Raw genomic sequence first — 22,647 nt, 5'->3', positions numbered from 1 at the left:
GCTGGCTAGAAGGCTGGATGGACATTCCCACAACCTAGAGGGCTGGCTAGAAGGCTGGACGGACATTCCCACAACCTAGAGGGCTGGACGGACGCCCATCTGAAACTCACAGCACTTTACAAAGTGGGTCTTTGCCATGTAGTCATTCCAGGCATTAGAGCATAACACAGGAGACCCCGTTCCTTAACACCCCACCAACTTCACCAATGAAACTAGTGTGTGTACCGCCTTAGAGATTTATTTGCTGCCTTTCAGAGAAAACATAACAGCTATGAAGCAAGTAAGAAGTTTGGGGTGGTTTTTTTAATAGGAAGGTTTTATAAAATTTAGTCAACTATTTATACTAAGAACTTCAGTTCCCTAAGTAGACTTTTTAATGTTTTCCCCTCAAGCATTACTTTCTGATTTCTCTCTGACTGAATTTATTAAGTAAATGTAATTGTTAGATAATGGATGCTTAATTTTGTTTAATTAAATAACTTCTCTGTCTTCTCCCACACACCAATGTTAATTAGAGCAGATGAAGATGCTTGTAAGTTGTTTTGATGTCTAATGTCTCCTGTCTCCACAGGTAGTCACTGCTATTATTGAGTCAGGAAAGACGTTGTCAAGGGAAGAAAGGAAAACTGAGCGCTGCCCCCTGCTGTATCAGTGGCATAGAAAGCAGTATATTGGAGCAGCCCATGGCATGGCTGGAATCTACTACATGCTAATGCAGGTATGTAAGAGTTCCCTGGGATAATAAACATAGTGACCATATGCATTAGACCAATATGAACGGGGTATTAAACTCTTCATAGAGACCAAATAGACTGAATTGAGGGTTCTGGTTTGACTCACAGATAATTGACTTGGCTTTACAGCAGTGAATTCCTAAAAGTGCATTCCGTGTCTAGTTTGTCCCAGAATAGTCGCTTGTCACCCACTGCTCCCTTCTGCCCTCATCCTCCTCATGAAGTAGGGACTCTTTAAGGCAGGTATGTGCTTCAGATTCAGATGCTTGCTTGGGTTGATGTTATTTTTTTAAGAGAAATACAAATTATGAAAACTTTACTTACTTGCTTTTAAGGTGAGGAACACAGAAGCACTCTTTAGTAACTGCTGTTTAGAAACACGGGTCAGCTTCTACAGACACAGTTAAGGAGTGTGATGGAGCTGGCTGCTACCGAAGTGGCTACCTGTGTTACGTGCATATCCTCAGCACCATGCCGCCTGTCCTGCGGTCACTCCATCTCTCGTTGTCATTTTGAAGACTGGCAGTATAGTCTATATGAAAACTTTTCCAAATGCATTTGAAAAATGGAAGTCCACTTTTGCAGTGGTAGGATAAAGACAAAGTTCTCTTTTAAATCCTTTCTAAATAAAAGGAACAATGAACACAGAAATTCTAACTCTTTGATGAAACTAGGAACATGTAGGATCCCAAAAGAAAAAGGTATAAACTGAAAAGAAGTTAAAAAATGGCAAACGACCTAAGGGGACAGAGGATCACACAGGAATGCCCAAGGAAGCTGTCAGCAAAAAACCAATTGGTTTTTCCTGTAGAACCATAGAACTAGGGAACTTAAATACAACAGAAGCTGCACTGGTCCATGTCTGTGTTGAGATGAAGCCAGTGTAGTGGAGGAAGGGGCTTCTTCAGACATCTCTAAGGGGCTTTTGGATCTCTTAGACCCTTCTTTCCTATAAGCAACAAAATGAGTTGGGGCTTGATAAAGAAACCATCTGTTAGCTGGGTGGTGATGGCGCACGCCTTTAATCCCAGCACTCGGGAGGCAGAGGCAGGCGAATCTCTGGGAGTTCAAGGCCAGCCTGGTCTACACGAGCTCGTTCTAGGACAGGCACCAAAGCTACCAAAGCCACAGAGAAACCCTGTCTCAAAAAACCTGTTGAAATAAGGAGCTGCGGGCTGTGTCCCACCACCCGGCTAGCTTTACCCAAAATAATTACACGGAAACTGTATTCTTTTAAACACTGCCTGACCCATTAGTTTCAGTTTCTTATTGGCTAGCTTTTACATATTGATCTAACCCATTTCTATTAATCTGTGTAGCCCACAAGCTGGCTTACCAGGAATGATCTTAACCTGCGTCTGTCTGGAGTGGGAGAGCCATGGTGACTCCCTGACTCAGCTTCTTTCTCCCAGCATTCCGTTCTGTTTACTCCGCCTACCTAAGGGTTGGCCTATCAAATGGGTCTAGGCAGTTTCTTTATTAATAAGAAATCACTCCCACATCATTTCCCCTTTTTCTGTTTAAACAAAAAAGAAAGGCTTTAACTTTAACATAGTAAAATTACATATAGCAAAACAGTTATCAAGCAAGAATTACAGTTACAATATTTATATCTATTTTATCTTTTATCATAACTAAGGAAAACTATAACTATCTATTTATTCTTTAACTCCATCAAAGACTCCAGAAGGATATAATACTACCTAAGTAAACAAGAAATAAGAAAACTCTAGAAATGACAGAGACATCTCGCTGCCTGGACAGTCGCCCAAAGTTCTTTTGTACGGTTGGGGCATCCATCTTCAGCCTTCAGGCCCATAGTATCCAGCAGACATTTTCATCAAGCAGGAAATTCCAAAGACAGTTCAGTCACTTTCTGCTGTGTCCTGCAGAATGTCTCGCAGACTCTTTCATGAGTCAGGAACCCCGAAAGGCCATCTCACCTTTAGGCAAGTTCAGCAGTCCTCTCTCTGCGGGTTCTCTTTGTCCAGTTTATGCAACAGTCCAGGCAAGAACAGTTTCTTGCCCAAATGGCTATCAAACTCCATAAGGATCCTCTTCGATGCCCATCTTCTTCTTGAAGTAGATTGGTGCTGCCAGGAGCAGAGAGAGTGTCTCATTGTCATGAAAAGTCCTAAGTTATTAAAACATTAAATGCCATATTCTGTAGTCTTTGAAAGATATGAAGAATGTCTATCTAACTGAAATATATCTCTATATATCTAGAAAATCTAACTAACATGACTACAAGCTTGACTATTATTGATGATTATCCATTAACCTATATTTCTTAATTATACATTACATTTTTAAATAAACTACACAATCACAATACCTTAATCAAGATCAGAAATACATATACATATAACAAAATTGACTGTAAAGTCCATACCAATGCAAATTACTCATACCTATATCATTTCCCCCTTTAAATGTAAAAGAACATTTATAAACAATATTTTGGGAACATGGGCGCAGTTTTTCTCTCCAAACTGCTTCCTGCTGAATGGGGGCGCTGTTAATCAGATCATTTAGGGTGTAACCTGTGTGCCAGGTTTATCTCAGTTGGCAGTTGAGTGAAGTAATTTTTTGAGGGTGTTCATAGGAACTTTTCGGGAGGTCGTGGTCTATCATATCATATCGGGATAGATGCAATCCATAGGGTCTGGTCCTCTGTGAAAACAAAAGAAGACCCTTTTCAAAGCATCATATCCTTAGACCCAAATTCTGAAGTCATACCCTCATGATATCCGTTTTGGTTCCATTTGGCAGCCCATACAATGAAATGTCTCTCTGTATTTAGCTCCTTCATAGTCAAAAATTTTAAAGAAAACATAATGTACATAATCCAGACTCTCTGTGAATTTTTTATTTTTATGTGGCTTATTTTTTTTCTTTCTTTTAATCTCTTAACTATCTGTACTCTGTCTCTTTAAAGATTTTATCTTTTTTTTAAACTATTAATTTTATTTTCTATATTCTTTTTTTTCTCTCTCTCAAGCCTATGTACATTTATCCAACAGTGTGGTCTTTTATGTTTGAATCTGTTTTATTGTGAATCTGTAATTTTTTATTATCCAGGAGCACTTTTGATTTGCGCCTTTAAATCATTAGGCGCTTAAGAATCTAAGCTGTGACATTCCTAGGTCAAAAACAGGTACTGCCTGCTGGCCCCGCCCAGTCCAACATGGCAGAGCTGCTCTTGCCTCTGATCCTTGTATATTGCACCATTAGCATGGTGGAGCTGCTTGTGCCTCTCAGTTGCGGCACGCAATGTCCCCCTTTTAGGCACACAGCAGTCTAGTTGCCTTCAAACAAATTGTAGCATTTTACTCCAAATGCTCCATTCAAAAGCTCTGTCTCCTGCAGGAGACAGATCGCAATGGCGGCACAGCCCAGAAAGCTGGCATTTTAAAACAGCCAGTTTTTTCCTGCTGCTGAGTCAGGAAAATTTCAAAATGGAGGATGTATCATTTTGTGCTAGCTCTGGGGCTGCCAGGTAGGAGCGGCACTCAGCATTTTAATTCTGAGACTGAGCATGCAGCACAGAAATTCTTTTCATCCAAGTTACAGCCAAATCTGACATGCAGAGCATTGTGCAGTCTGAAAACACACCATGCCCTTCAGCCTGCCTAAGCCTGATTCGGCCGTCTGCCCAGGTGCAGTTGGGGAGCGCTGAGCCATCAGCACAGTCTCACAGCATTTTCTTTCCGATCCCAAGCGGGAACACAAATATCCAGTCCCATAAAATCCATTGAAATGCTTTAAAGCCAGAGTTTACGCTGGCAGTACAGCCCCAAGAAGCTGCACTTTAAAATGACGTAGCGTTTTTTTCTGCTGCTGATGCCGAATCAGGAAATCTCTCTACAGCATGCCACCAACAAACAGCAAAAATCTGTGTTAAACTCTGTTTTTTCTCTGTTTAAAATTAAGCTCTCTCAGGTTTAAGTGGATTTAGCCCCACGTTGGGTGCCACTCTGTTGAAGGAGCTGCGGTGGGCTGTGTTCCCACTCAGCTCTGCACGGCTAGCTTTACCCGAAATAATTACACGGAAACTGTATTCTTTTAAACACCGCTTGGCCCATTTCTGTCTAGCCTCTTCTAGGCTAGCTCTTGTACCTGGACTAGCCCATTTCTAATAATCTGCTGTAGCCCACGAGCTGGCTTACCAGGAATGATCTTAACCTGCGTCTGTCTGGAGTGGAAGAATCATGGCGACTCTCTGACTCAGCTTCTTTCTCCCAGCCTTCCGTTCTGTTTACTCCACCCACCTAAGGGTGGGCCTATCAAATGGGCCTAGCAGTTTCTTTATTGCTTAACCAATGAAATCAACAGATTGATATATGATACTCCCACATCAAAAACCAAAAAAAAAAAAAAAAAAAAAAAGAAAAGAAAAGAAAAGAAACTATCTGTTTTGATCAGAGAAGGCCAGACCAAGAAGAGATCAAAGGGAGCTGAATTCCACATGGGAGCACCATGTTGCATTACTGGCCTCAGACTCCTTTCAAACAGCAGCCAGTGCAGCCTCTGCCCCAGGGAAGAGACTAAAATCTCCTTTTGGAGACTCTAATTTTTTAATTTTGCTGTTGTTGTTGCTGTGACTGTATTCATTTTAGGTAGACTTTGTACTATTTCTAAAATCTCTGAGACAAGCAACTTTCCCAGGGGCTTTCGTCTTATTCAAGTAGTTAGCCATCATAGAAGGGAGCAAAGCTTTAGTTCTGTTATTTATCGAGAGGCTTTCTGTTAAACAGTAAACATACAAGGTTTAGGGTCTAGGTCTAGGTAGTTATCGATCCGTGAACTCAAGGACTGTTCAGGATACCAGATCTCATTCCTTTGGCCAGTTGCCAGAGTCCTGAGGTTCCAGTTCTTAGCTTTACAAGCTGTTAATTATGAGGAAGAAGTTCAGCCCTGATGTCCTGATCTTGCTTATATTTAACTAGAAGCTGTGATAAAATCCCTGCAGACAGCTTAAGGGACTCCTGGTTCAAGACAATACGATTCACTGCAGTTGAGGAGAGCATGGTGTCGGGAACACGAGGCATCAGCAGCCAGAGCTCAGGCTGGAAACAAAGCCTACCAGAGCCTTCAGCTAGGGCACACCTCCTAAAGGTTCCAGGACTTCCTAAAACAGTGCCACCAGCTGGAGAGGAGGGGTACTTGAGACTCAAAATATGACACCTATCTCAGGTAGACGATGTATAAACAACAGGCATGTTGAAAAATGTTGGCTAGGCATCTGAATGGTTGATTTGTTGTTTACATCTGCCTAAGCCACAGTACCTAGACATTTGGTTAGACATCCTAGACATTTCTGTGAGGTTGTTTTGAGATGAGACGAGATGAGCCCAGCTCATCAACTGAAGTTCCTAATACAAAGGCTGACTTTGGGCAATCACAGGGTGTTCTCCAGCAGACTGGTTGAGGACTTGGATAGCATTAGCTCTTCCTGAGGACAGGGCCATCTGCTTTCAGCCTTGAACTACAAGTCTCCCCCACTTCTGCAGTCTGGTGCTTACCCTAGTCACACGTTAAGCTTGTAGAATATAATTTACCAACCAATTTCTTAACATCAAGAAGTAGTTGCATAGTTTAGAAAGAACACAATGAGTAGGAATATAGCCAAAAACGGTGATGAGAAAATGCTCTGGGGCTGATGAGAAACAAGGGAAACACTATCGTCTAAAATCAGTAGGCCAGGATGTAGCTGTCTACATGTTATTTAGCAATAGTGAGGAAATCACTAAAAAAGGAAAGCCATTTGTATCTCAAGAAGGAATGGTGGTTTCTTTTCATAATAAGTTTTCTAAACATTGTATTATGTATTTTATTTTATTTTTTAAGACAGGATCTCATGTAGCAAGGCTAGCCTCAATCTCCCTGTGTAAGCTGTTATAGCCTTGTACCCTTCCTTGATCTTTCTGCTCCACCTCTGAGTGTTAGAATTAAAGCATGCACACCTCAGACTTTAGCTAGATATAAATTTTTCTAGGCATAATTTAGTATTCTGAAATACACATCATGAACTATAGTTAGAAAAATATCTAACACATTCTGTATCTCAGGAAAGCAAAAGGTTTTCTCATATGTAAGTATTTTTTAATATTAAACTAACTTTCCTAACAAATTTTAGAAGCAAGTGTATTCTTTAAGTTGCATTTTACTCCATGCTTAACAAAGTTTTTTTGATAAGGAAATAAGATTATCTTATGTAATAGTAATAGGATAATAGCAATTTCACAGCAATATTTCTCTTTAGACTTGAATAATATATATGCCTCATTTAGAAGTTTGTTCAAAGAACCAAATGAAAATTAAGTCAATGGACAGAGACTTCTCTTTTTTTATTTTTTATTTTTATTTTATATACCAACCCCAGTTCCTACTCTCTCCTCTCTTCCAGCTCACCCCGCCTTCCACCCACCCCATCACCCCCCATCCACTACTCGGAGGGTGAGGCCTTCCCATGGGGAGTCAACAAAGTCTGGCACATCACTTTGAGGCAGGGACAAGCCCTCCCTCCTATATCTAGGCTGAGCAAACTATCCCTCCAAAGAGAATGGGCTCCAAAAACCCAGTTCAAGCACTTGGGTTAAGTCCTGGTCCTGCTGCTAGTGGCTCCACAGACTACCCCAGCGACACAACTGTCACCCACATCCAGAGGGCCTAGTTTGGGCCTATGCTGGTTCCCCTGCTGTCAGTCTGGAGTCTGTGAGCTTCCACTAGCTTAAGTCAGGTGTTTTTGTGGGTGTTCCCATCATGGTCTTGACCCCTTTGCTCATATCGTTGCTCCTCCCTCTTTTTGACTAGACTCTGGGAGCTCAGCCTAGTGCTAGCTTGGCTCTCTGTCTCTGTTTCCATCAGTTGCTGAATGAAGTTTCTATGATAACAGTTAAAGTATTCAATCTAATTACAGGGGAAGGCCAGTTTAGGTACCCTCTCCACTATTGCTTAGGGTCTTAGCTGGGGTCATCCTTGTGGATTCCTAGGAATTTCCCTGGTGCCAGGTTTCTTCCTAGCACTATCATGGCTCCCTCAATCAAGATATCTCTTTCCTTGCTCCCCCTTTCTGTCCTTCCCCCATCTAGTTCTCTCATGTTCTCCTCCCCACCTCCCTTCTCCTGCCTCCTCTCCCCTTCTACCCTCTCTTCTCCTCTCCCCACACTCCCAGTTTTCTCAGGAGTTCTTGTCTATTTCCCCTTCCCACAGAGATCCATGTATGTCGACAGAGACTTCTTTATCCCAGACTTTATCAATAGCCCAGATTTGTGAGGGCTTGGTAATATGTCACACTAAAAGACATCTAATTAGCCGTACTTGCAATTTGTTGCCACCATTTTTTGATGAGAATCTGTATAGTATTGTGAAACCCTTTGAATATTTTATATTTCACTACTTTTATTTAAAAAGAACGAACTGAAAGCGTTCCTTAAAATAGTATTTTCCAACTGTTTGTAGTCCGAGTTCCATAATGCAAACTTGATTCATTTTCCAATGAATGTTTTCAGTGAGTAATAACCATTATTATACAAACTACTGAATGAAGGAGATAGGCATATACTTTTCAATAGGAGCTAATTATTCTGATTATCTTATAAAGAAATTGAGGTGAAATAATTTGACCAGAATGAAAAAGCCAGTTGATAGATTTGAGAGGTGTGTTGTACTTGGCCTTTGGGAGGAGGCAAAAGCCACATGGAAGGAAATGAGAGATTAGACAGCACACACACAAAACTCTCATAATTCAGGGTTCATTAGAGTCCCCTGCTCTTCTCACCCCTCTGGATGATGGCTTGATTTCAAGTGGTGGCCTCAGTTCGTCAAAGAATAGAAAGTTCAACACATTGGAACACTAATACATTCAAGATTTCCAAGAATTGAAACAAATAAAAAAGCTATGTCTGAAAAAAAAAAAAAAAACCAAAAGATTGTATCTAATTTTGTATCTTCTTTAGTGTTATGATTAATTAATGCTTTATTAGATTAGCCATGTTACAGTAGTTAAAAAACAGAAAGATAAATTGTTTTCTTTTGTGCCTTTAAAGCCAGAAGCAAAAGTGGACCAAGAAACCTTAACAGAAATGGTGAAACCTAGTATTGATTATGTGCGCCACAAAAAATTCCGATCTGGAAATTACCCGTCCTCATTAAGCAATGAGACAGACCGATTGGTCCACTGGTGCCATGGTGCCCCAGGAGTCATCCACATGCTCCTGCAGGCCTATCAGGTTAGTGCCTCTGCATCGTTCAGCTTGTACACTGAATACTGATTTAAATTTCGCATTCTGTGCTGGTGTGAGTGTACATGTGCCGGGCCATGTGTGTAGAGCTCAGAGGGCCTTGGGTGTCATCTCCATGTTCATGTGGGCACACATGTGCCGAGTCAGGTGGAACCTGGGGTGTTGGTCTTCGCTTTCCATCATGTTTGAGCAGGGACTGTTGTCATTTTGCTGCTATGCATGCTAGGCTGGATGGCCTGTGCGCTTCTGAGGACTTCCTTTTTCCTGATGGAGCACTGGATTACGAATGTGTGCTATCACAGCCACCTTCCCACGGATTCTGGGGGGCGGAACCCAAGGCCGCATGCTATGCAAGTGCTTTAACTTCTGAACCATCTCTCCCACCTCACTTTCTACCTTTTAATTTAATTAGTTTTGTATTTGTGTACATTGTGCGATCATGTATGCTTAGGTACATATATGTGTCCATGTATTTAAGGGCCAGTGGTTAGCCTCGGATATGGTTCCTCCGGTACCATTTGTTTTATTTTTTTCTGAATTTCTCACTGCCCTAGAACACACTGAGTGGGCTAGACTGGCTGGTCAGTGAGCTCCAGGGATCAGCATTTCTCCATCTCCCCAGCACCAGGATTACAAGCTAACAAATCTGACTTATTTTTTAAGTTATGTATGTATCTCTCTCTCTCTCTCTCTCTCTCTCTCTGTGTGTGTGTGTATACATATATATATAATTTTTTTGAGATTATAAAATAATATTATTTCCCCACTTCCCTTTCTTTCCTCCAGTCTCTCCCATGTATTCCCTAACTTTCTTTCAAATTCATGGCCTCTTTTTCTTTAGTTGTTAAATATAAATATATACATATATACACACAACACACATATGTATATCGTACATATTGTATATACATATATTGCTTTATGTTATATGAATATATTACACATATGTGTATATACACAGATTATACACATTACATGTATATATTATATCTATTCCCTAATATACAAATACAATATGTTCATTCTATATGGCATTACTTGTAAATGTGTTTTGGGGGTGACCATTTGCACTGGATAACCAACTTCTGTGCTCTTTCCTGAAGAAGACTGGTTTTTTTTTTTTTTCTTTCAGCATCCTTTAGTTTAAAATCTGGAACAAGGCTGGGCATGGAATATTCCCTTTATCCCAGTACATGGGAACCATAGGGCAGCAGATCTTTGTGAGTTCAAAGACAGTCTGGTCTATATAGCAAATTCCAGGATAGCCAGGGCTACTTAGAGAGATCTGTCTTTAAATAATATAAATAAATAAAATCAGGACTGCGACAGGGCTGTTCACTGTCTCCACTTATTTTCAATATAGTGTTTGAATCACTAGCTACAGCAGCAAGATAAAGAGAGTAAAGGGACACAAGTCAGAAAAGAAGTCAAACTATCCCTGTTTACAGACGACATGATCTTATACAGAAGAGATCCCAAAGATTCCACTGGAAAACTTCCAGAAATGATCAACACTTTTAGCAAAATGGCAGGATATAAAATCAACTTGCTATAGACACATTGAGAAAGAGATCATGAAAGTGATACCATTCACAATAGCCAAAAAAAAAAAAGAAAAAAGAAAAAAGAAAAAGAAAACAAAGGCAAGAAAAAGTAGCAAAAAACTAAGGAGGTAAAAGACCCCGCTAGTGAATTCTTTAAATCTTTAAATAAAGAGATCGAGGAGACATTAGAAGATGGAAAGACCTCTTATACTCACAGATTGGCAGAGTAAATATTTAAATATTGTGAAAATAACCATCCTATCAAAACCAGTATACTAGGAAAATTTATGGATGGATGGATGGATGATAGGTTGTACGTGGATGGATGATAGGTAGGTAGATAGATAGATGATACTAGACATACTAGTACATTTAAAGTTCTTGCTTCCCTCCTGAGCCCTACTGCTACAGTCTGCTTTTCTCTCCATGGTCTTTCAGATCCTGCTAGGGTGGTCCATTAAGCCCTGCTTATAGATTGAACCACTTTTCTAATCCAAAGTCCCAAAGATTTCATCATTCATTGAAAAAAAAAACCAACCAAACAAACAAACCAAATATGGTCAGGCCCTTCACAGCAATTCCCCCACAATTCTGGTACCAGTATCTTCTATGTTAGTTTACTTTTCTGTTGTATAAAACACCATAACCGAGGCAACTGATAGAAGCGATGGTTTATTTGGCTTACAGTTCATCATGGCAAGGGAACATGGCAGCAATCAGGAGTCATAGTGTTGGAGCAGAAGCTGAAGACTCACATCTTAAATTGCAAGTAGAAAGCAGAGAGTGAAGTAGGAAAGGCATATGGATTTAGAACCCTCTCAAAGGCCACCCCCAGTGATGTATTTTCTACAGCCGCACCACTTCTCCCAAGCCTCACAGGACAGCACCACCAACTGGAGACCAAATATTCAAATTCCAGAGAATGTATTATTCTTATTCAAATTACCACAGGAAGGAATTCATGTATGACATGGTAAAACTAGTCTGCTATCCAGGACTGGTATTACCCAGGGACCCTAGGGAGAACCTATTATTGCCACTCCTCTAAACCAGTGTCATTTGTAACCACATTCTAGATACTTATCCATCTAGTCACAGGGAAGTGTAGCTCTCATCTCATTTTTTTAAAAAAAAGGAAATGAAAACAAAGCACCCTTTTTTCAGTAGCCAAAGACCATTAAGACCCAACTGGTCAAAATTCAGAGACCAACTCTCTATGGGGTTTCCAACAGCAACTGATATATCCTCAATACAACCCTTTCATGTACCACTCAGAACACTATGAAGAACACTATGAAGTAGTGGTGAAAAGACTTTAAGAGCTAAAGGACCAGGACATGTGCTCTGCTGCAGGGTAATTTCTTGTATATGTGATAGGTATTCTGCACCCATGAAACCTCAACAATATGGATTCCTAAATAAGACCTGAAAAATGACAATACCAATTGACATGCCACTGTGAATGCAGAAATTTCACAAGGCCCCACCCTTAACCTTAGTGAGGGAGATTCAGTCTTCTCCAGGGACGAGCCTCTAGATAGGTGATCTCCAAAGCAATCAGTCAGCCCTAAACATACACATACAAGCAACACTAAATAATATATATGTATGTATATATGTGTGTGTATGTGTGTGTGTAATAATTTTATATACATATATATGTATTACACACACACACACACACACACACACACACACACACACACACATTGGTTTCTTGAAACAGGGTTTCTCTTTGTAGCCCTGGCTGTCCTGGAACTTACTCTGTAGACTAGGCTGGCCTTGAACTCCACCTGCCTCTGCCTCCCAAGTGCTGGGATTAAAGGAGTGTGCTACCATCACCCAGCTGTAACAATAATAATTAATAATTTAGAAGCCATGAATTTGGGGGACATGGAAGGACTGAGAGGGAAGGGAAAAGGAAGAAATTGTGTAAATATAGTACACACATGAATTTCTCAAAGATATTTTAAAAATTGACATTTCAAAAACCAGCTGGTATTCTGATGGGGAGTCTTTTAAAGTAACTTGATCTTTCTTAGTTTTCAATGGCCTATATTCTATGAATTTAGTGTTTTGACTGTTGCATGACATGGGGACTTACTTTCTTTTCTGGTCCTGTCTATTTGGTATTTTGTATGCCTCTTCAACTTTAATAGGCATCTCTTTCTTTAGATGAGGCAAGTTTTGTATAATTTTGTAGAAAATATTTTCTTTGCTTTTGACCTGGATTTCTTCTCCTTCTATACCTATTATTTGTAGGTTCAGGTTTTTTTTGTGTGTGTTTTTTGTTTGTTTATTTTTGCTTTTCGAGACAGGGTTTCTCTGTGGCTTTGGAGCCTGTTCTAGAACTAGCTCTTGTAGACCAGGCTGGCCTCGAACTCCCAGAGATCCGCCTGCCTCTGCCTCCCGAGTGCTGGGATTAGAGGCGTGTGTCACTACTGTCCGGCTTCAGTTTTGTTTTTTAGTGTTCGGCTCCTTCATGTCCTGTTCATGGTTTCTTTTTTTTTTTTCTGTTGGACTTGAGATTTTCTTTGATTCAGTGATCAAATTCCTCTCCTTTGTCTTCAAAGCCTGATATTCTCTGTTCAGTTTGATCCAATCTATGGATGAGACTCTCCTGAGTTATTTCATTTTGTCTCTCTTCTGAGAGTCTCTTTATTAAGTTCTGTTTTCATATCTTGTATTGTTTTCGTTATTCAATTCACAGTTTTCAGTCTTTATTCTGGTATTTGTTCACATATTCTCTGAGTTCCTTGTTCATGTGTATCGTTGCTGTTTTACATCTTGTTTTCTGTGTCATCTGAGTTGTGTTTGTTCAGGAACATCACTAAGAGAGGACTGCGTTTTCAGTGATGGTCTATTTAGGTGGCGTGTGCTATTGCAATGGGACCTAGATATCTGAAGTTATTTTGTTGGTACTGTTTCTTGGCATGGAAATCGTGTCTGTACTTTGTTGACTTGATGTTTGGATCTCTCTTTTCATTGACCTCAACTTGTCAGATTGTCTTCAGTTGAATGGGGTTTAGGGTTCAGTCTTGGAGCAATTTAGTGTTGATGCCCAAATGGGGTAACAGAAGTAGGTGGGGCTCATCTCAGACTCGGGGAAGTTTCTAAGCCCAGTAGAAGTCTGGAGGAGGTGCTCAGGATGTGTGGAGAGGAGAGGCCCAGTTTAGAGTTTAGTCGCCATCCAGGCACAGGGTGCCAGACTAGGCCTCAACACTGAATGTGGGACCAGAGCTAGATCTGGTGGATTAAGGAGGATGGGGTGGGGGACTCACTGGGATAGACCCTAGAGGAGAAGGATGAGCAGGACATGGCTGGCTGGAGAGCTTCTTCTGTTTGCTTAACCATAATGCTTGTTCAGTCTTCCTAATGTATACTTTTCTAATCAGTGGGGGAAATGGTTTTGTAGTTCTTCATTGAAAACATTTTGCTGACACTGTTTTGTTTTCTCCCTCTCTAGGTTTTTAAAGAGGAAAAATACTTGAAAGAGGCCATGGAGTGCAGCGATGTGATTTGGCAGCGAGGTCTGCTCCGGAAAGGCTATGGAATCTGCCATGGAACCTCTGGAAATGGTTATTCCTTTTTGTCCCTTTACCACCTTACGCAGGATAAGAAGTACCTCTATCGAGCCTGCAAGGTGAGGACATCTCTATCCCTGCAGCTCCGTAACTTCCCAGGACAGAGTCCAATAGTACTACTCCTCTTCGCTCCTTGAGCCTGTCCATCCCAATCTGTGGTTGAACCTGTTTCTTCTGTCACATCATTGTCCTTGATCCTCTGTCCCCATCTTTGAGATGAGGGCAGCAAACATAAAGGTTACTCTGAAGACCAGAAGTTCAGGGATCACACTGCCTAGTCAGAGTTACTGTACTGTGTATAAGCATCGTTTATGTGTTTGTTTTTGAAGAGTCTGAGCTAGCGCAGAGGGGCTTTGGTTTTGCTGTTCCCAAAGATGACCACGAACTCTGATCTTCCTGCTGCTCCCCCTCCCAGGTTCTAGGTTATAGATCTTTGATGTCATAGCCAGCTTTTATATAAGCTTTATTGTCCTAAAGTACATTTATTCTTCAAGCCTCTATTTCTTTATTTGAAAAAAATGAAGAGAAAACAACTACCTATCTACCCAGGATGTTTCAAGAATTAAAATGAGATAACATGTAGACTATCTACAATTGTTCCTAGTTAAAGAATTAAATGAGGTAACATGTAGACTATCTACAATTGTTCCTAGTTAAAGCCTTCATTAGTGTCACATTTGACTGCGTGACAAACCTACACTCCTCTCCAAGTTTCCGTAGTCCTGCATGCCTTGACCCTTGCCGGTTTCTCTACCTTTTCCCATCTTCTGCCCCTTTCAGACGTACTGCCTCACTGCACCTCCCTCTCAATGTAACGGACTCTAAACTGTTATTACCTGTTTCCTTCACCAAAAATGTACTTCCCTCTGCAATTTACAGAGCAACTCTTTGCCACTCCAGGGTTAGTTTAACTGTGACATTCTTCAGGATCTTTAAGACTGCCACATGGAAGAATCTTCCAGTTATTCATTGAGTGTATTGCTTATTGCTTGGCTCAAACTGGTGAAATGTAAGCTCCATGGTTGATGGTTGTCCTTGTCTAGGTTACTCTTCTGGAATATGTACAACAGTAGCACATGGCCCTAAATAGAAACAAATATGGCTTCAGTATATTTTCATGAGTGGCAAGAAGCTAGACTTGGTAAATGCTTGCTTGTATTTTTATTACTTTGCATGTTTCACATAGTGCAATTATGTGCAGACACTGAACAATAGAAGAAATGTTTGCAGTGGACATTGACAGATAGAGGCATTATGGATAACATATTTGTATACCATCTGGACAGTGACCCCCTGTGTTTTAGGGTGTTTTTGTTAGTTTGTTTTTGTCAACTCAAATAAAATGGCTTCTCTGTTTTTGAATATCTGTAGGGTGCCCAATTCACGGATTAATCATGGGATGCTGTAGAAGCATGTAAGAGGGCAGAACCCAGTCTGGTTATGCAAGATCAGAAAGTGGTTTGTAAGCCAAAACAGGAAGACAGCTGGAAGTTATGCAGAAGGGAATGGGGAACATTGTAGAGAGAGGAAACTGCCTGCCCAGAGGCTTGGAGCTTGAAGCATCCAAAGATATAAAGTTCATGATTGCTAGGTCATGGGGTTAGGGCAGAACAGGAGCTAGAGGCAGGGGTAACTTTAATATTAGATGGTTACATATATAGGGAGGCCTATTTCCTCACCAATAATATTTTGCAAGTGAGTCAGGAAGGGAGTAACCTAGGGAAGGGGGATACTTTCCTTTAGAGTACCCAGCACAAAGCAACAGAGTCGGGGGCATCTTAGTGTATCTTGGAGAGGGAGCACCTCAGTGCTGTGGGATGCCATGGTGGGGGCGGTGTGTTAAATATGACTTGAAGTCACATGTGCCCAGAGCAGTTCTCAACCTTGATTATACCTGAGGACCAGTGTGACCTACTCTAGACCATTTAAATAAAGAATCCTTCTTACTAGTGATTTTTGGGACCCACAGGTGATTTTTAAAACTAGACAGCACTGAACACCAGTTTGGAAAATGGAGGATTCATGTTGAGACTCTTCTTTAGAAACATCACCATGGATCTGGGTGGGAAGGATCAGGAGAAACCTGGGTTCCCACACTGGTGTTTGTCGAGTCCTTGGTGGGGAAGTGATGAGTTAGACACCAAGGCAGTGTCTGTGATAGAAGAACGAAGGCCTTAGCTTATTAAGGATGCAAAGCCCAGAGAGTAAAGAGCTAAGGGCCGAAGTATTTTCCTAATGGAGAATTGTTCCAGCAACAGTTTATAAGACAGCAAAGAGACACGGAGGAAAAAGCTGCACACTGAGTGTGTTCTCCAGAAGTAACCAAGGCCAGCGGGAGCCAGCAGCCAAGTCGAAGGCAAGTTCAGGGCAGGAATTTTTATTCAGATGGAGCAAGCACTTGGAAGTAATAGGCAGGGTGCTGCTGAATTTTGCTTTTCTCCTCCAGGTGTCCCTACAATGTTTTAAGGTAGATGTGGCCTCAAAGTTTGAAAATGAAATTTATGCCCTGGCAATGCTGAAGCATGCATGGGTGCCCATATATGGTGATTCTTGTCCATATTGGGTTTCATAGTCTAAGTTGATGAGGTCGACTGACCAGGTCTCTAACTCAAGAGAGTGCCAGATCTCATTACAGATGGTTGTGAGCCACCATGTGGTTGCTGGGAATTGAACTCAGGACCTTTGGAATGAGCAGGCAGTGCTCTTAACCACTGAGCCATTTCTCCAACCCTACAGAAGAGGAAACAGGCAAGGAAGGGTCCCTAACTCTCATCCTGCTAGGGGGTTTTGTTCAAACAATACAGTTCAGAGCCCTAGAATCACTACTGTTCAAACTGGCCTCTTTAATTATTTGTTTCAATATTTATTTTTGTTATTTTAGTTATGTGTTGGTGTGTGTCTATGTATAGGAATGTGCATGTAAGTGCAGATGTCTGAAGATGGCAGAGGAGTCAGTTCCCACTAACGCTGGAGTTTCAGGTGTTTGTGAGCACCTGGCGTGGGTGCTTAGAATTGAACTAGGGTCCTCTGGAAGAGTACTATATGCTCTTAACCACTGAGCCTCTCTTGAGCCCCCTATTCAGTTCCTATAAACTCATTCAAGTGTCCCATTTGTTGCCTCTTAAGAAATTCTATTCTTGCCGGGCGGTGGTGGCGCACGCCTGTAATCCCAGCACTCGGGAGGCAGAGGCAGGTGGATCTCTGTGAGTTCGAGGCCAGCCTGGTCTACAAAGGGAGTTCCAGGACAGGCTCCAAAGCTACAGAGAAACCCTGTCTCAAAAAAACAAACAAACAAACAAAAACAAACAAACAAAAAAAGAAATTCTATTCTTAAAAAGGGTTGTCTTTCTTGTTAGTTTGCAGAGTGGTGCCTCGATTATGGAGCACATGGGTGTCGCATTCCTGACAGACCGTATTCCCTCTTTGAAGGTAGGAGAGTATTAAAAATAAAATCTTACATTTGGATATTTGGTTCTTCTGTTCTAAGTACAAGCATTAGTACATTCAATGTTGCTTGAGTAATGCTTCAGAACTAAAACAAAATTATAGTAAGCATGTTTATCTTGCCTACATTTGTTCTGCGAATATCTCCAAAAACTTTAGAACTTCTGTGAAATACATAGGCAGACAAAGCCTGGAAGGCTTATTGGATAGGGGGATAATAAGTTTCCTCTTCTGCATTTTATATATTATTCTATATGTTCTTAGTTTTTTAAATACACTTAATTCTTTAAATTATATAAACAATTTCTAGTAACTAATATTAATGGAAAATAGTAGTTGGATATTAATAATTAGAAAAATGAGTGAAAATTGAAGACTATTCAATATTTTTACTGATGGCTATAACAAGGTCATTAGTGAAAACAATAATTATGTAGTCTATCCAGGTTGATAAGTATACAAGAATGTAATATAATTAATAAATATTATAATTATAATTGAAGTTCTAGAAAGACAAAAATTCTTTTTGGTTTATTATATTTTCTTTAGCTTCTAAGAAAGTAATTTTCTTTTGTTATTTTAAAAATTATTATTATTATTTTTTAAATATTTATTTATTTATTAAGTATACAATATTTTATCTGAATGTATGCCTGAAGGCCAGAAGAGGGCACCAGACCTCATTACCGATGGTTGTGAGCCGCCATGTGGTTGCTGGGAATTGAACTCCAGACCTTTGGAAGAGTAGGCAATGCTCTTAACCTCTGAGCCATCTCTCCAGCCCCTTAAAAATTATTTTTAAAACAGTCTTTTATTTTACATACTAACACCAGTTCCCTTCTCCTACCCTCTCCCACTTACCTGACTTTTCCCCCATCCCACTCCCTATCCACTCCTCAGAGAGGGTGAAGCCTCCCATGAGGAGTCAACAAAGTCTGTCACATCACTTGAGGCAGGACCAGGGCCCTCTTCCCTGTATCTGGGCTGAACAAGGTATCCCTCCATAGGAATGGGCTCCAAAGAGCCAGTTCATGCATAGGGATAAATACTGGTTCCATGATCAGTGGTCCCACAAACTGCCCAGCCACACAACTGTCACCCACATTCAGAGGGCCGGGCCTAGCTCAGTCTTATGCAGGTTCTTCAGCTGTCAGTTCAGAGTCATTTAGCTTCCACTAACTCAGGTCAGATGGTTCTGTGGATGTCCCCATTATGGTCTTGACCCCTTTCCTTATATTATTGCTCTTCCCTCTCTATGAATGGATTCTAGGAGCTTGGTCCAATGCTTAGCTGTGGATCTCTGCTTCTCCTTTGATCAAGTACTGGTTGAAGGTTCTATGATGAGAATTAAGGTAGTCATCAATCTGCTTACAGGGGAAGGGCAGTTAAGGTATCCTTTCCACTATTGCTTCAATTCTTAACTGGGATCATCCTTTATAGGTTCCTGGGAATTTCCCTGGTGCCAGGTTTCTCACAAACCCTATAATGGCTCCCACTAACAAGATATCTCTTTCCTTACTCTCCCAACCCACCTTCCCAATCCCTCTTTCCGCTCCCCTTCTCCTCTCCTCACTCTCCTTCTACTATTCCACCCTCCCCCCACATTCCCAGTCACTCAGGAGATCTTGTCTATTTCGCATGGGGATGTTATAGAGTGGCCTCATATAATAACTTCTGCATTATTTCTCTCTCTCTCTCTCTCTCTCTATATATATATATATATATATATATATATATATATATATATGCATGCACTTATTTGAAAATTACTTTTTTAGAAGCTAAAGAAAATATAAGACTATAGAAGCTTTGACAGGAAAATTTCATTTGTTGACATACAGTCGGTAACATCCTTAAATTCTTCAAGGGCTTTTGTTTGTTTTATCATTGGATTATAGTACTCAACCCTCATGCTTGTTAGATAAGCACTATAGCTGCATCCTAGATCTACATCTGTATCTCTTTGGTAGATGCTGCAATATCATCTTAACATTTCTAATGCACGATGAAGATCCAAAAGCTGCTCCTTAAAACATAATATAATGGAGTTGAGAAAATAGAGCAGTAGGTAAATTTATAATATAAACATAATATAATGGAGTTGAGAAAATAGCGCAGTAGGTAAATTTATAATATAAACATAATATAATGGAGTTGAGAAAATAGCGCAGTAGGTAAATTTATAATATAAACATAATATAATGGAGTTGAGAAAATAGCGCAGTAGGTAAATTTATAATATAAACATAATATAATGGAGTTGAGAAAATAGCGCAGTAAGTAAATTTGCTTGTCACACAAGTGTGAGAATCTGAGTTTGAATCCCCAGAACCCAGATGTGTACATGTATATAGCTCAAGTGTATAATTCCATTACTTTGAAGAGTAATTGGGACGTGAGGCAGGAGGAACCTCAGAATCTTGCCAATCAGCTACATTGGTGTGTGTGCAATAGAAAATGGAAACCCTGTTTCAAACAAGGTGGAAGGCAAGGACTGACACTTCAAGTTGTCTGCTGATGTCCATACTCACACTGCATATGCCTGAATTCACACACACACACACACACAAATAAGGAATGGTATAATTAATTGCCTGATGGGTGCTGTTCCTATTGATGCTACTTTTAACTGATGATGGGACTTTCCCTTATGTCCTTATAGCCCCTGTAGATGAAGGAAGGGATTAATGTCACTTTATTTTATTCACTAGCCCATGCAGTTCTTAAGAGATGCACATTTTGCTTTGCAGGTATGGCTGGTGCTGTTCACTTTCTCTCTGACATCTTGGTACCAGAGACGTCACGGTTTCCAGCATTTGAACTTGGCTTTTTGCAGAAGGATTAAAATGGTGCAAAAAGACAACTAACATACCATTGGACCAAAATCCACCGGACTGATTAGTGCCTGACACAGAACCTAATGTAAAGAAAAAAGGGGGGGGGCAAAACCCTCACAGCCCCTTTTGTTGTGGAAACCCCCAAACTAGAGCATGAGTGATGGAAACCACACGTCAGCACTTTGTGACAGCGTTCCCCTTCATGGTGAAATACGAATTCTCCCTCTCTAGGCTCCCTGTAGTGTGCATGTTTCTTGGTGCTTGTCTATAGGTGTAAATTGACTAGATAGAAGAGTCACACTCATCACCTGACCTCTTAGCTGAGCATGTGGGAGTGTCTAAGGCGACAGCCACACCTTTTTGTACATAGTATCTAAAGTAGGGTGTCATCTCTATCAACAAAGAAACAGTTGTGTGACGTGTCTGAAACATCAGCTAGCAGATCTAGATACCTTGTGAGGAAAGTGTATTAGCCTTTTCCATGGGCAGCTTTCAGAAGAGCGGGAGAGAAAGGCAGAAGGAAAGTGGGCAACTCGGCATGCACTGTACAGCTCGAGAAGGCGCAGGGGACACCACTTCCCTCTTTGTGTCTTATGGTCAACACAATTAGTGACTAATTATTAGCAGTCCTCAGACAGTCACCCAGATCAAAACAGCCGCCACCTGTTATCAGTACAGCTTATCCCTGAAAAACAGAGTAGAGAATGCCAGCCAGATCCATCTATAGCCCTTCAAAAGTTTATTTCTTATGTTGGTAACTTATTAAGGTATGAATTTAATACATCCTTTATTTTTCATACAAATTGAGGGGATAAATTCTAGGCTGAATTTATACACACAAGGAACAAACATTCTAACCAAGACAATTATTACCTGGGTAATTTTTTTTTTAGTTTTTTTTTTTTTTTTGAGACAGGGTTTCTCTGTGGTTTTGGAGCCTGTCCCGGAACTAGCTCTTGTAGACCAGGCTGGTCTCCAACTCACAGAGATCCACCTGCCTCTGCCTCCCGAGTGCTGGGATTAAAGGCGTGTGCCACCACCGCCTGGCTTCTGGGTGATTTTTAAATTATTTTTAAGGACATCTTGTTGGATTCACATACGGTTAATAATCCTGTCACATAAATTTCAGAGTTTGGTTGTTGTTCGTGATACAAGTGGGCAGGATTGTGTAATAGTCTGGACCTCAGTACTTCCTAAATACTTGCCCTAGTTACTACTCCTTTTATAAAGTAGGAAGAATTGTGAGTCTTCAAGAAAAGGCCTCTTCATGAGTGGACCATTTTGAGTGCTGAACGTTGTTTGTGGGACTGGTACCCTAAACATCTGGCCTTCAGTTTCCAGGTGATGCCTCCTAAATCTCTTCATTCTAAGTCGTGACTATTCTGGTTCACCTTGGGTTGATTAGTTCCATGTATGTAAATCCCCATGATTATCCTCTAATCTCTGTGAGCCCGATAATGGGCTTCACAGGGCCGCCCAGCACCTTCTTACCTAAAGGTAGGGCAAACCATCCCAGACAGGCTGAGGGGAAGTCGTTCTGCAGAACTAGACAGGTGCTGTCTAGTCTCATCCGAACCATACAGTTTTCATCCTCTTACCCATTTCAACACAAATAATACACAGCAGAGCTAATCTCTGAGATCCGGATTGTGTAATTCATGAAGGAAGCCCCTGGGGCTGTGTAGTAAGCCCTTTTCTGAACCAAGGTGGCAGTTTACAGGGCTCTGGCTTTGACCAAGGGCCCTCAAGGCAACAGTAGCATTGGTGACTCTCCCCTTTATGTTTACTCATAACTGGTTGACAAATAACTAGTATCTTCCTGGCCAACCTGCCGAGGGAAAAATCAAATACCCCCAGGATGAATGGGGGGTTTTGTTTGTTCCCACTCACCACTGGTATCTACAGTCGTGCATCTCCGTCGCTGTCACCGATTCCTTCCTCACACCCTTATGCTGCTGTCCTACAAAAGCTGCAGCCCCCGTCCCATAAGGCCAAGGAGGGATGGCATGCAAACCAGGACTGAGGGCTCAAATATGACCATTTGATAGTTATAAATGTATGAAATCTAATTTAAGAACATCTCACTTTTGTTTCTTAGGCTTGTTTTATGTCAACAACTGTATTCTAAATGTGTTGAAAAATTTAAAATATGTACACACAGAATACCATTTTGAACTCTGGAGGGAAAAAGGTAATGTCCACAAAAAGTGTTTGGGGTTCTTTGGTTTTGTTAATAAAAGACAGTTTTGTGGTGAGGA

General features: G+C 40.9%; 1 protein-coding gene across 2 annotated transcripts in view; it reads left to right on the top strand.

Moving 5' to 3' along the window:
- The window catches only part of LOC121439718 (lanC-like protein 2), a 45,040-nt gene extending 22,393 nt beyond the window's left edge, over positions 1–22,647 (top strand). Inside the window, exons 5-9 of one of the 2 annotated variants that reach the window (XM_041640312.1) lie at positions 572–718; positions 8,786–8,968; positions 13,991–14,167; positions 17,465–17,537; positions 20,303–22,647. In XM_041640312.1, coding sequence (XP_041496246.1) covers positions 572–718; positions 8,786–8,968; positions 13,991–14,167; positions 17,465–17,537; positions 20,303–20,397 — 675 coding nt within the window. In that variant the 3' untranslated portion in view covers positions 20,398–22,647. The remainder of the gene's footprint in view (positions 1–571; positions 719–8,785; positions 8,969–13,990; positions 14,168–17,464; positions 17,538–20,302) is intronic. The other variant, XM_041640313.1, reaches the window with a different exon arrangement.

This window comes from Microtus oregoni, unplaced genomic scaffold (assembly GCF_018167655.1).
Source record: "Microtus oregoni isolate MIOR12 unplaced genomic scaffold, Mior012 000062F_ref0000492, whole genome shotgun sequence".
In the NCBI taxonomy this organism is placed as follows: domain Eukaryota; kingdom Metazoa; phylum Chordata; class Mammalia; order Rodentia; family Cricetidae; genus Microtus; species Microtus oregoni.
This window is presented reverse-complemented; position numbering and strand designations above follow the sequence as displayed.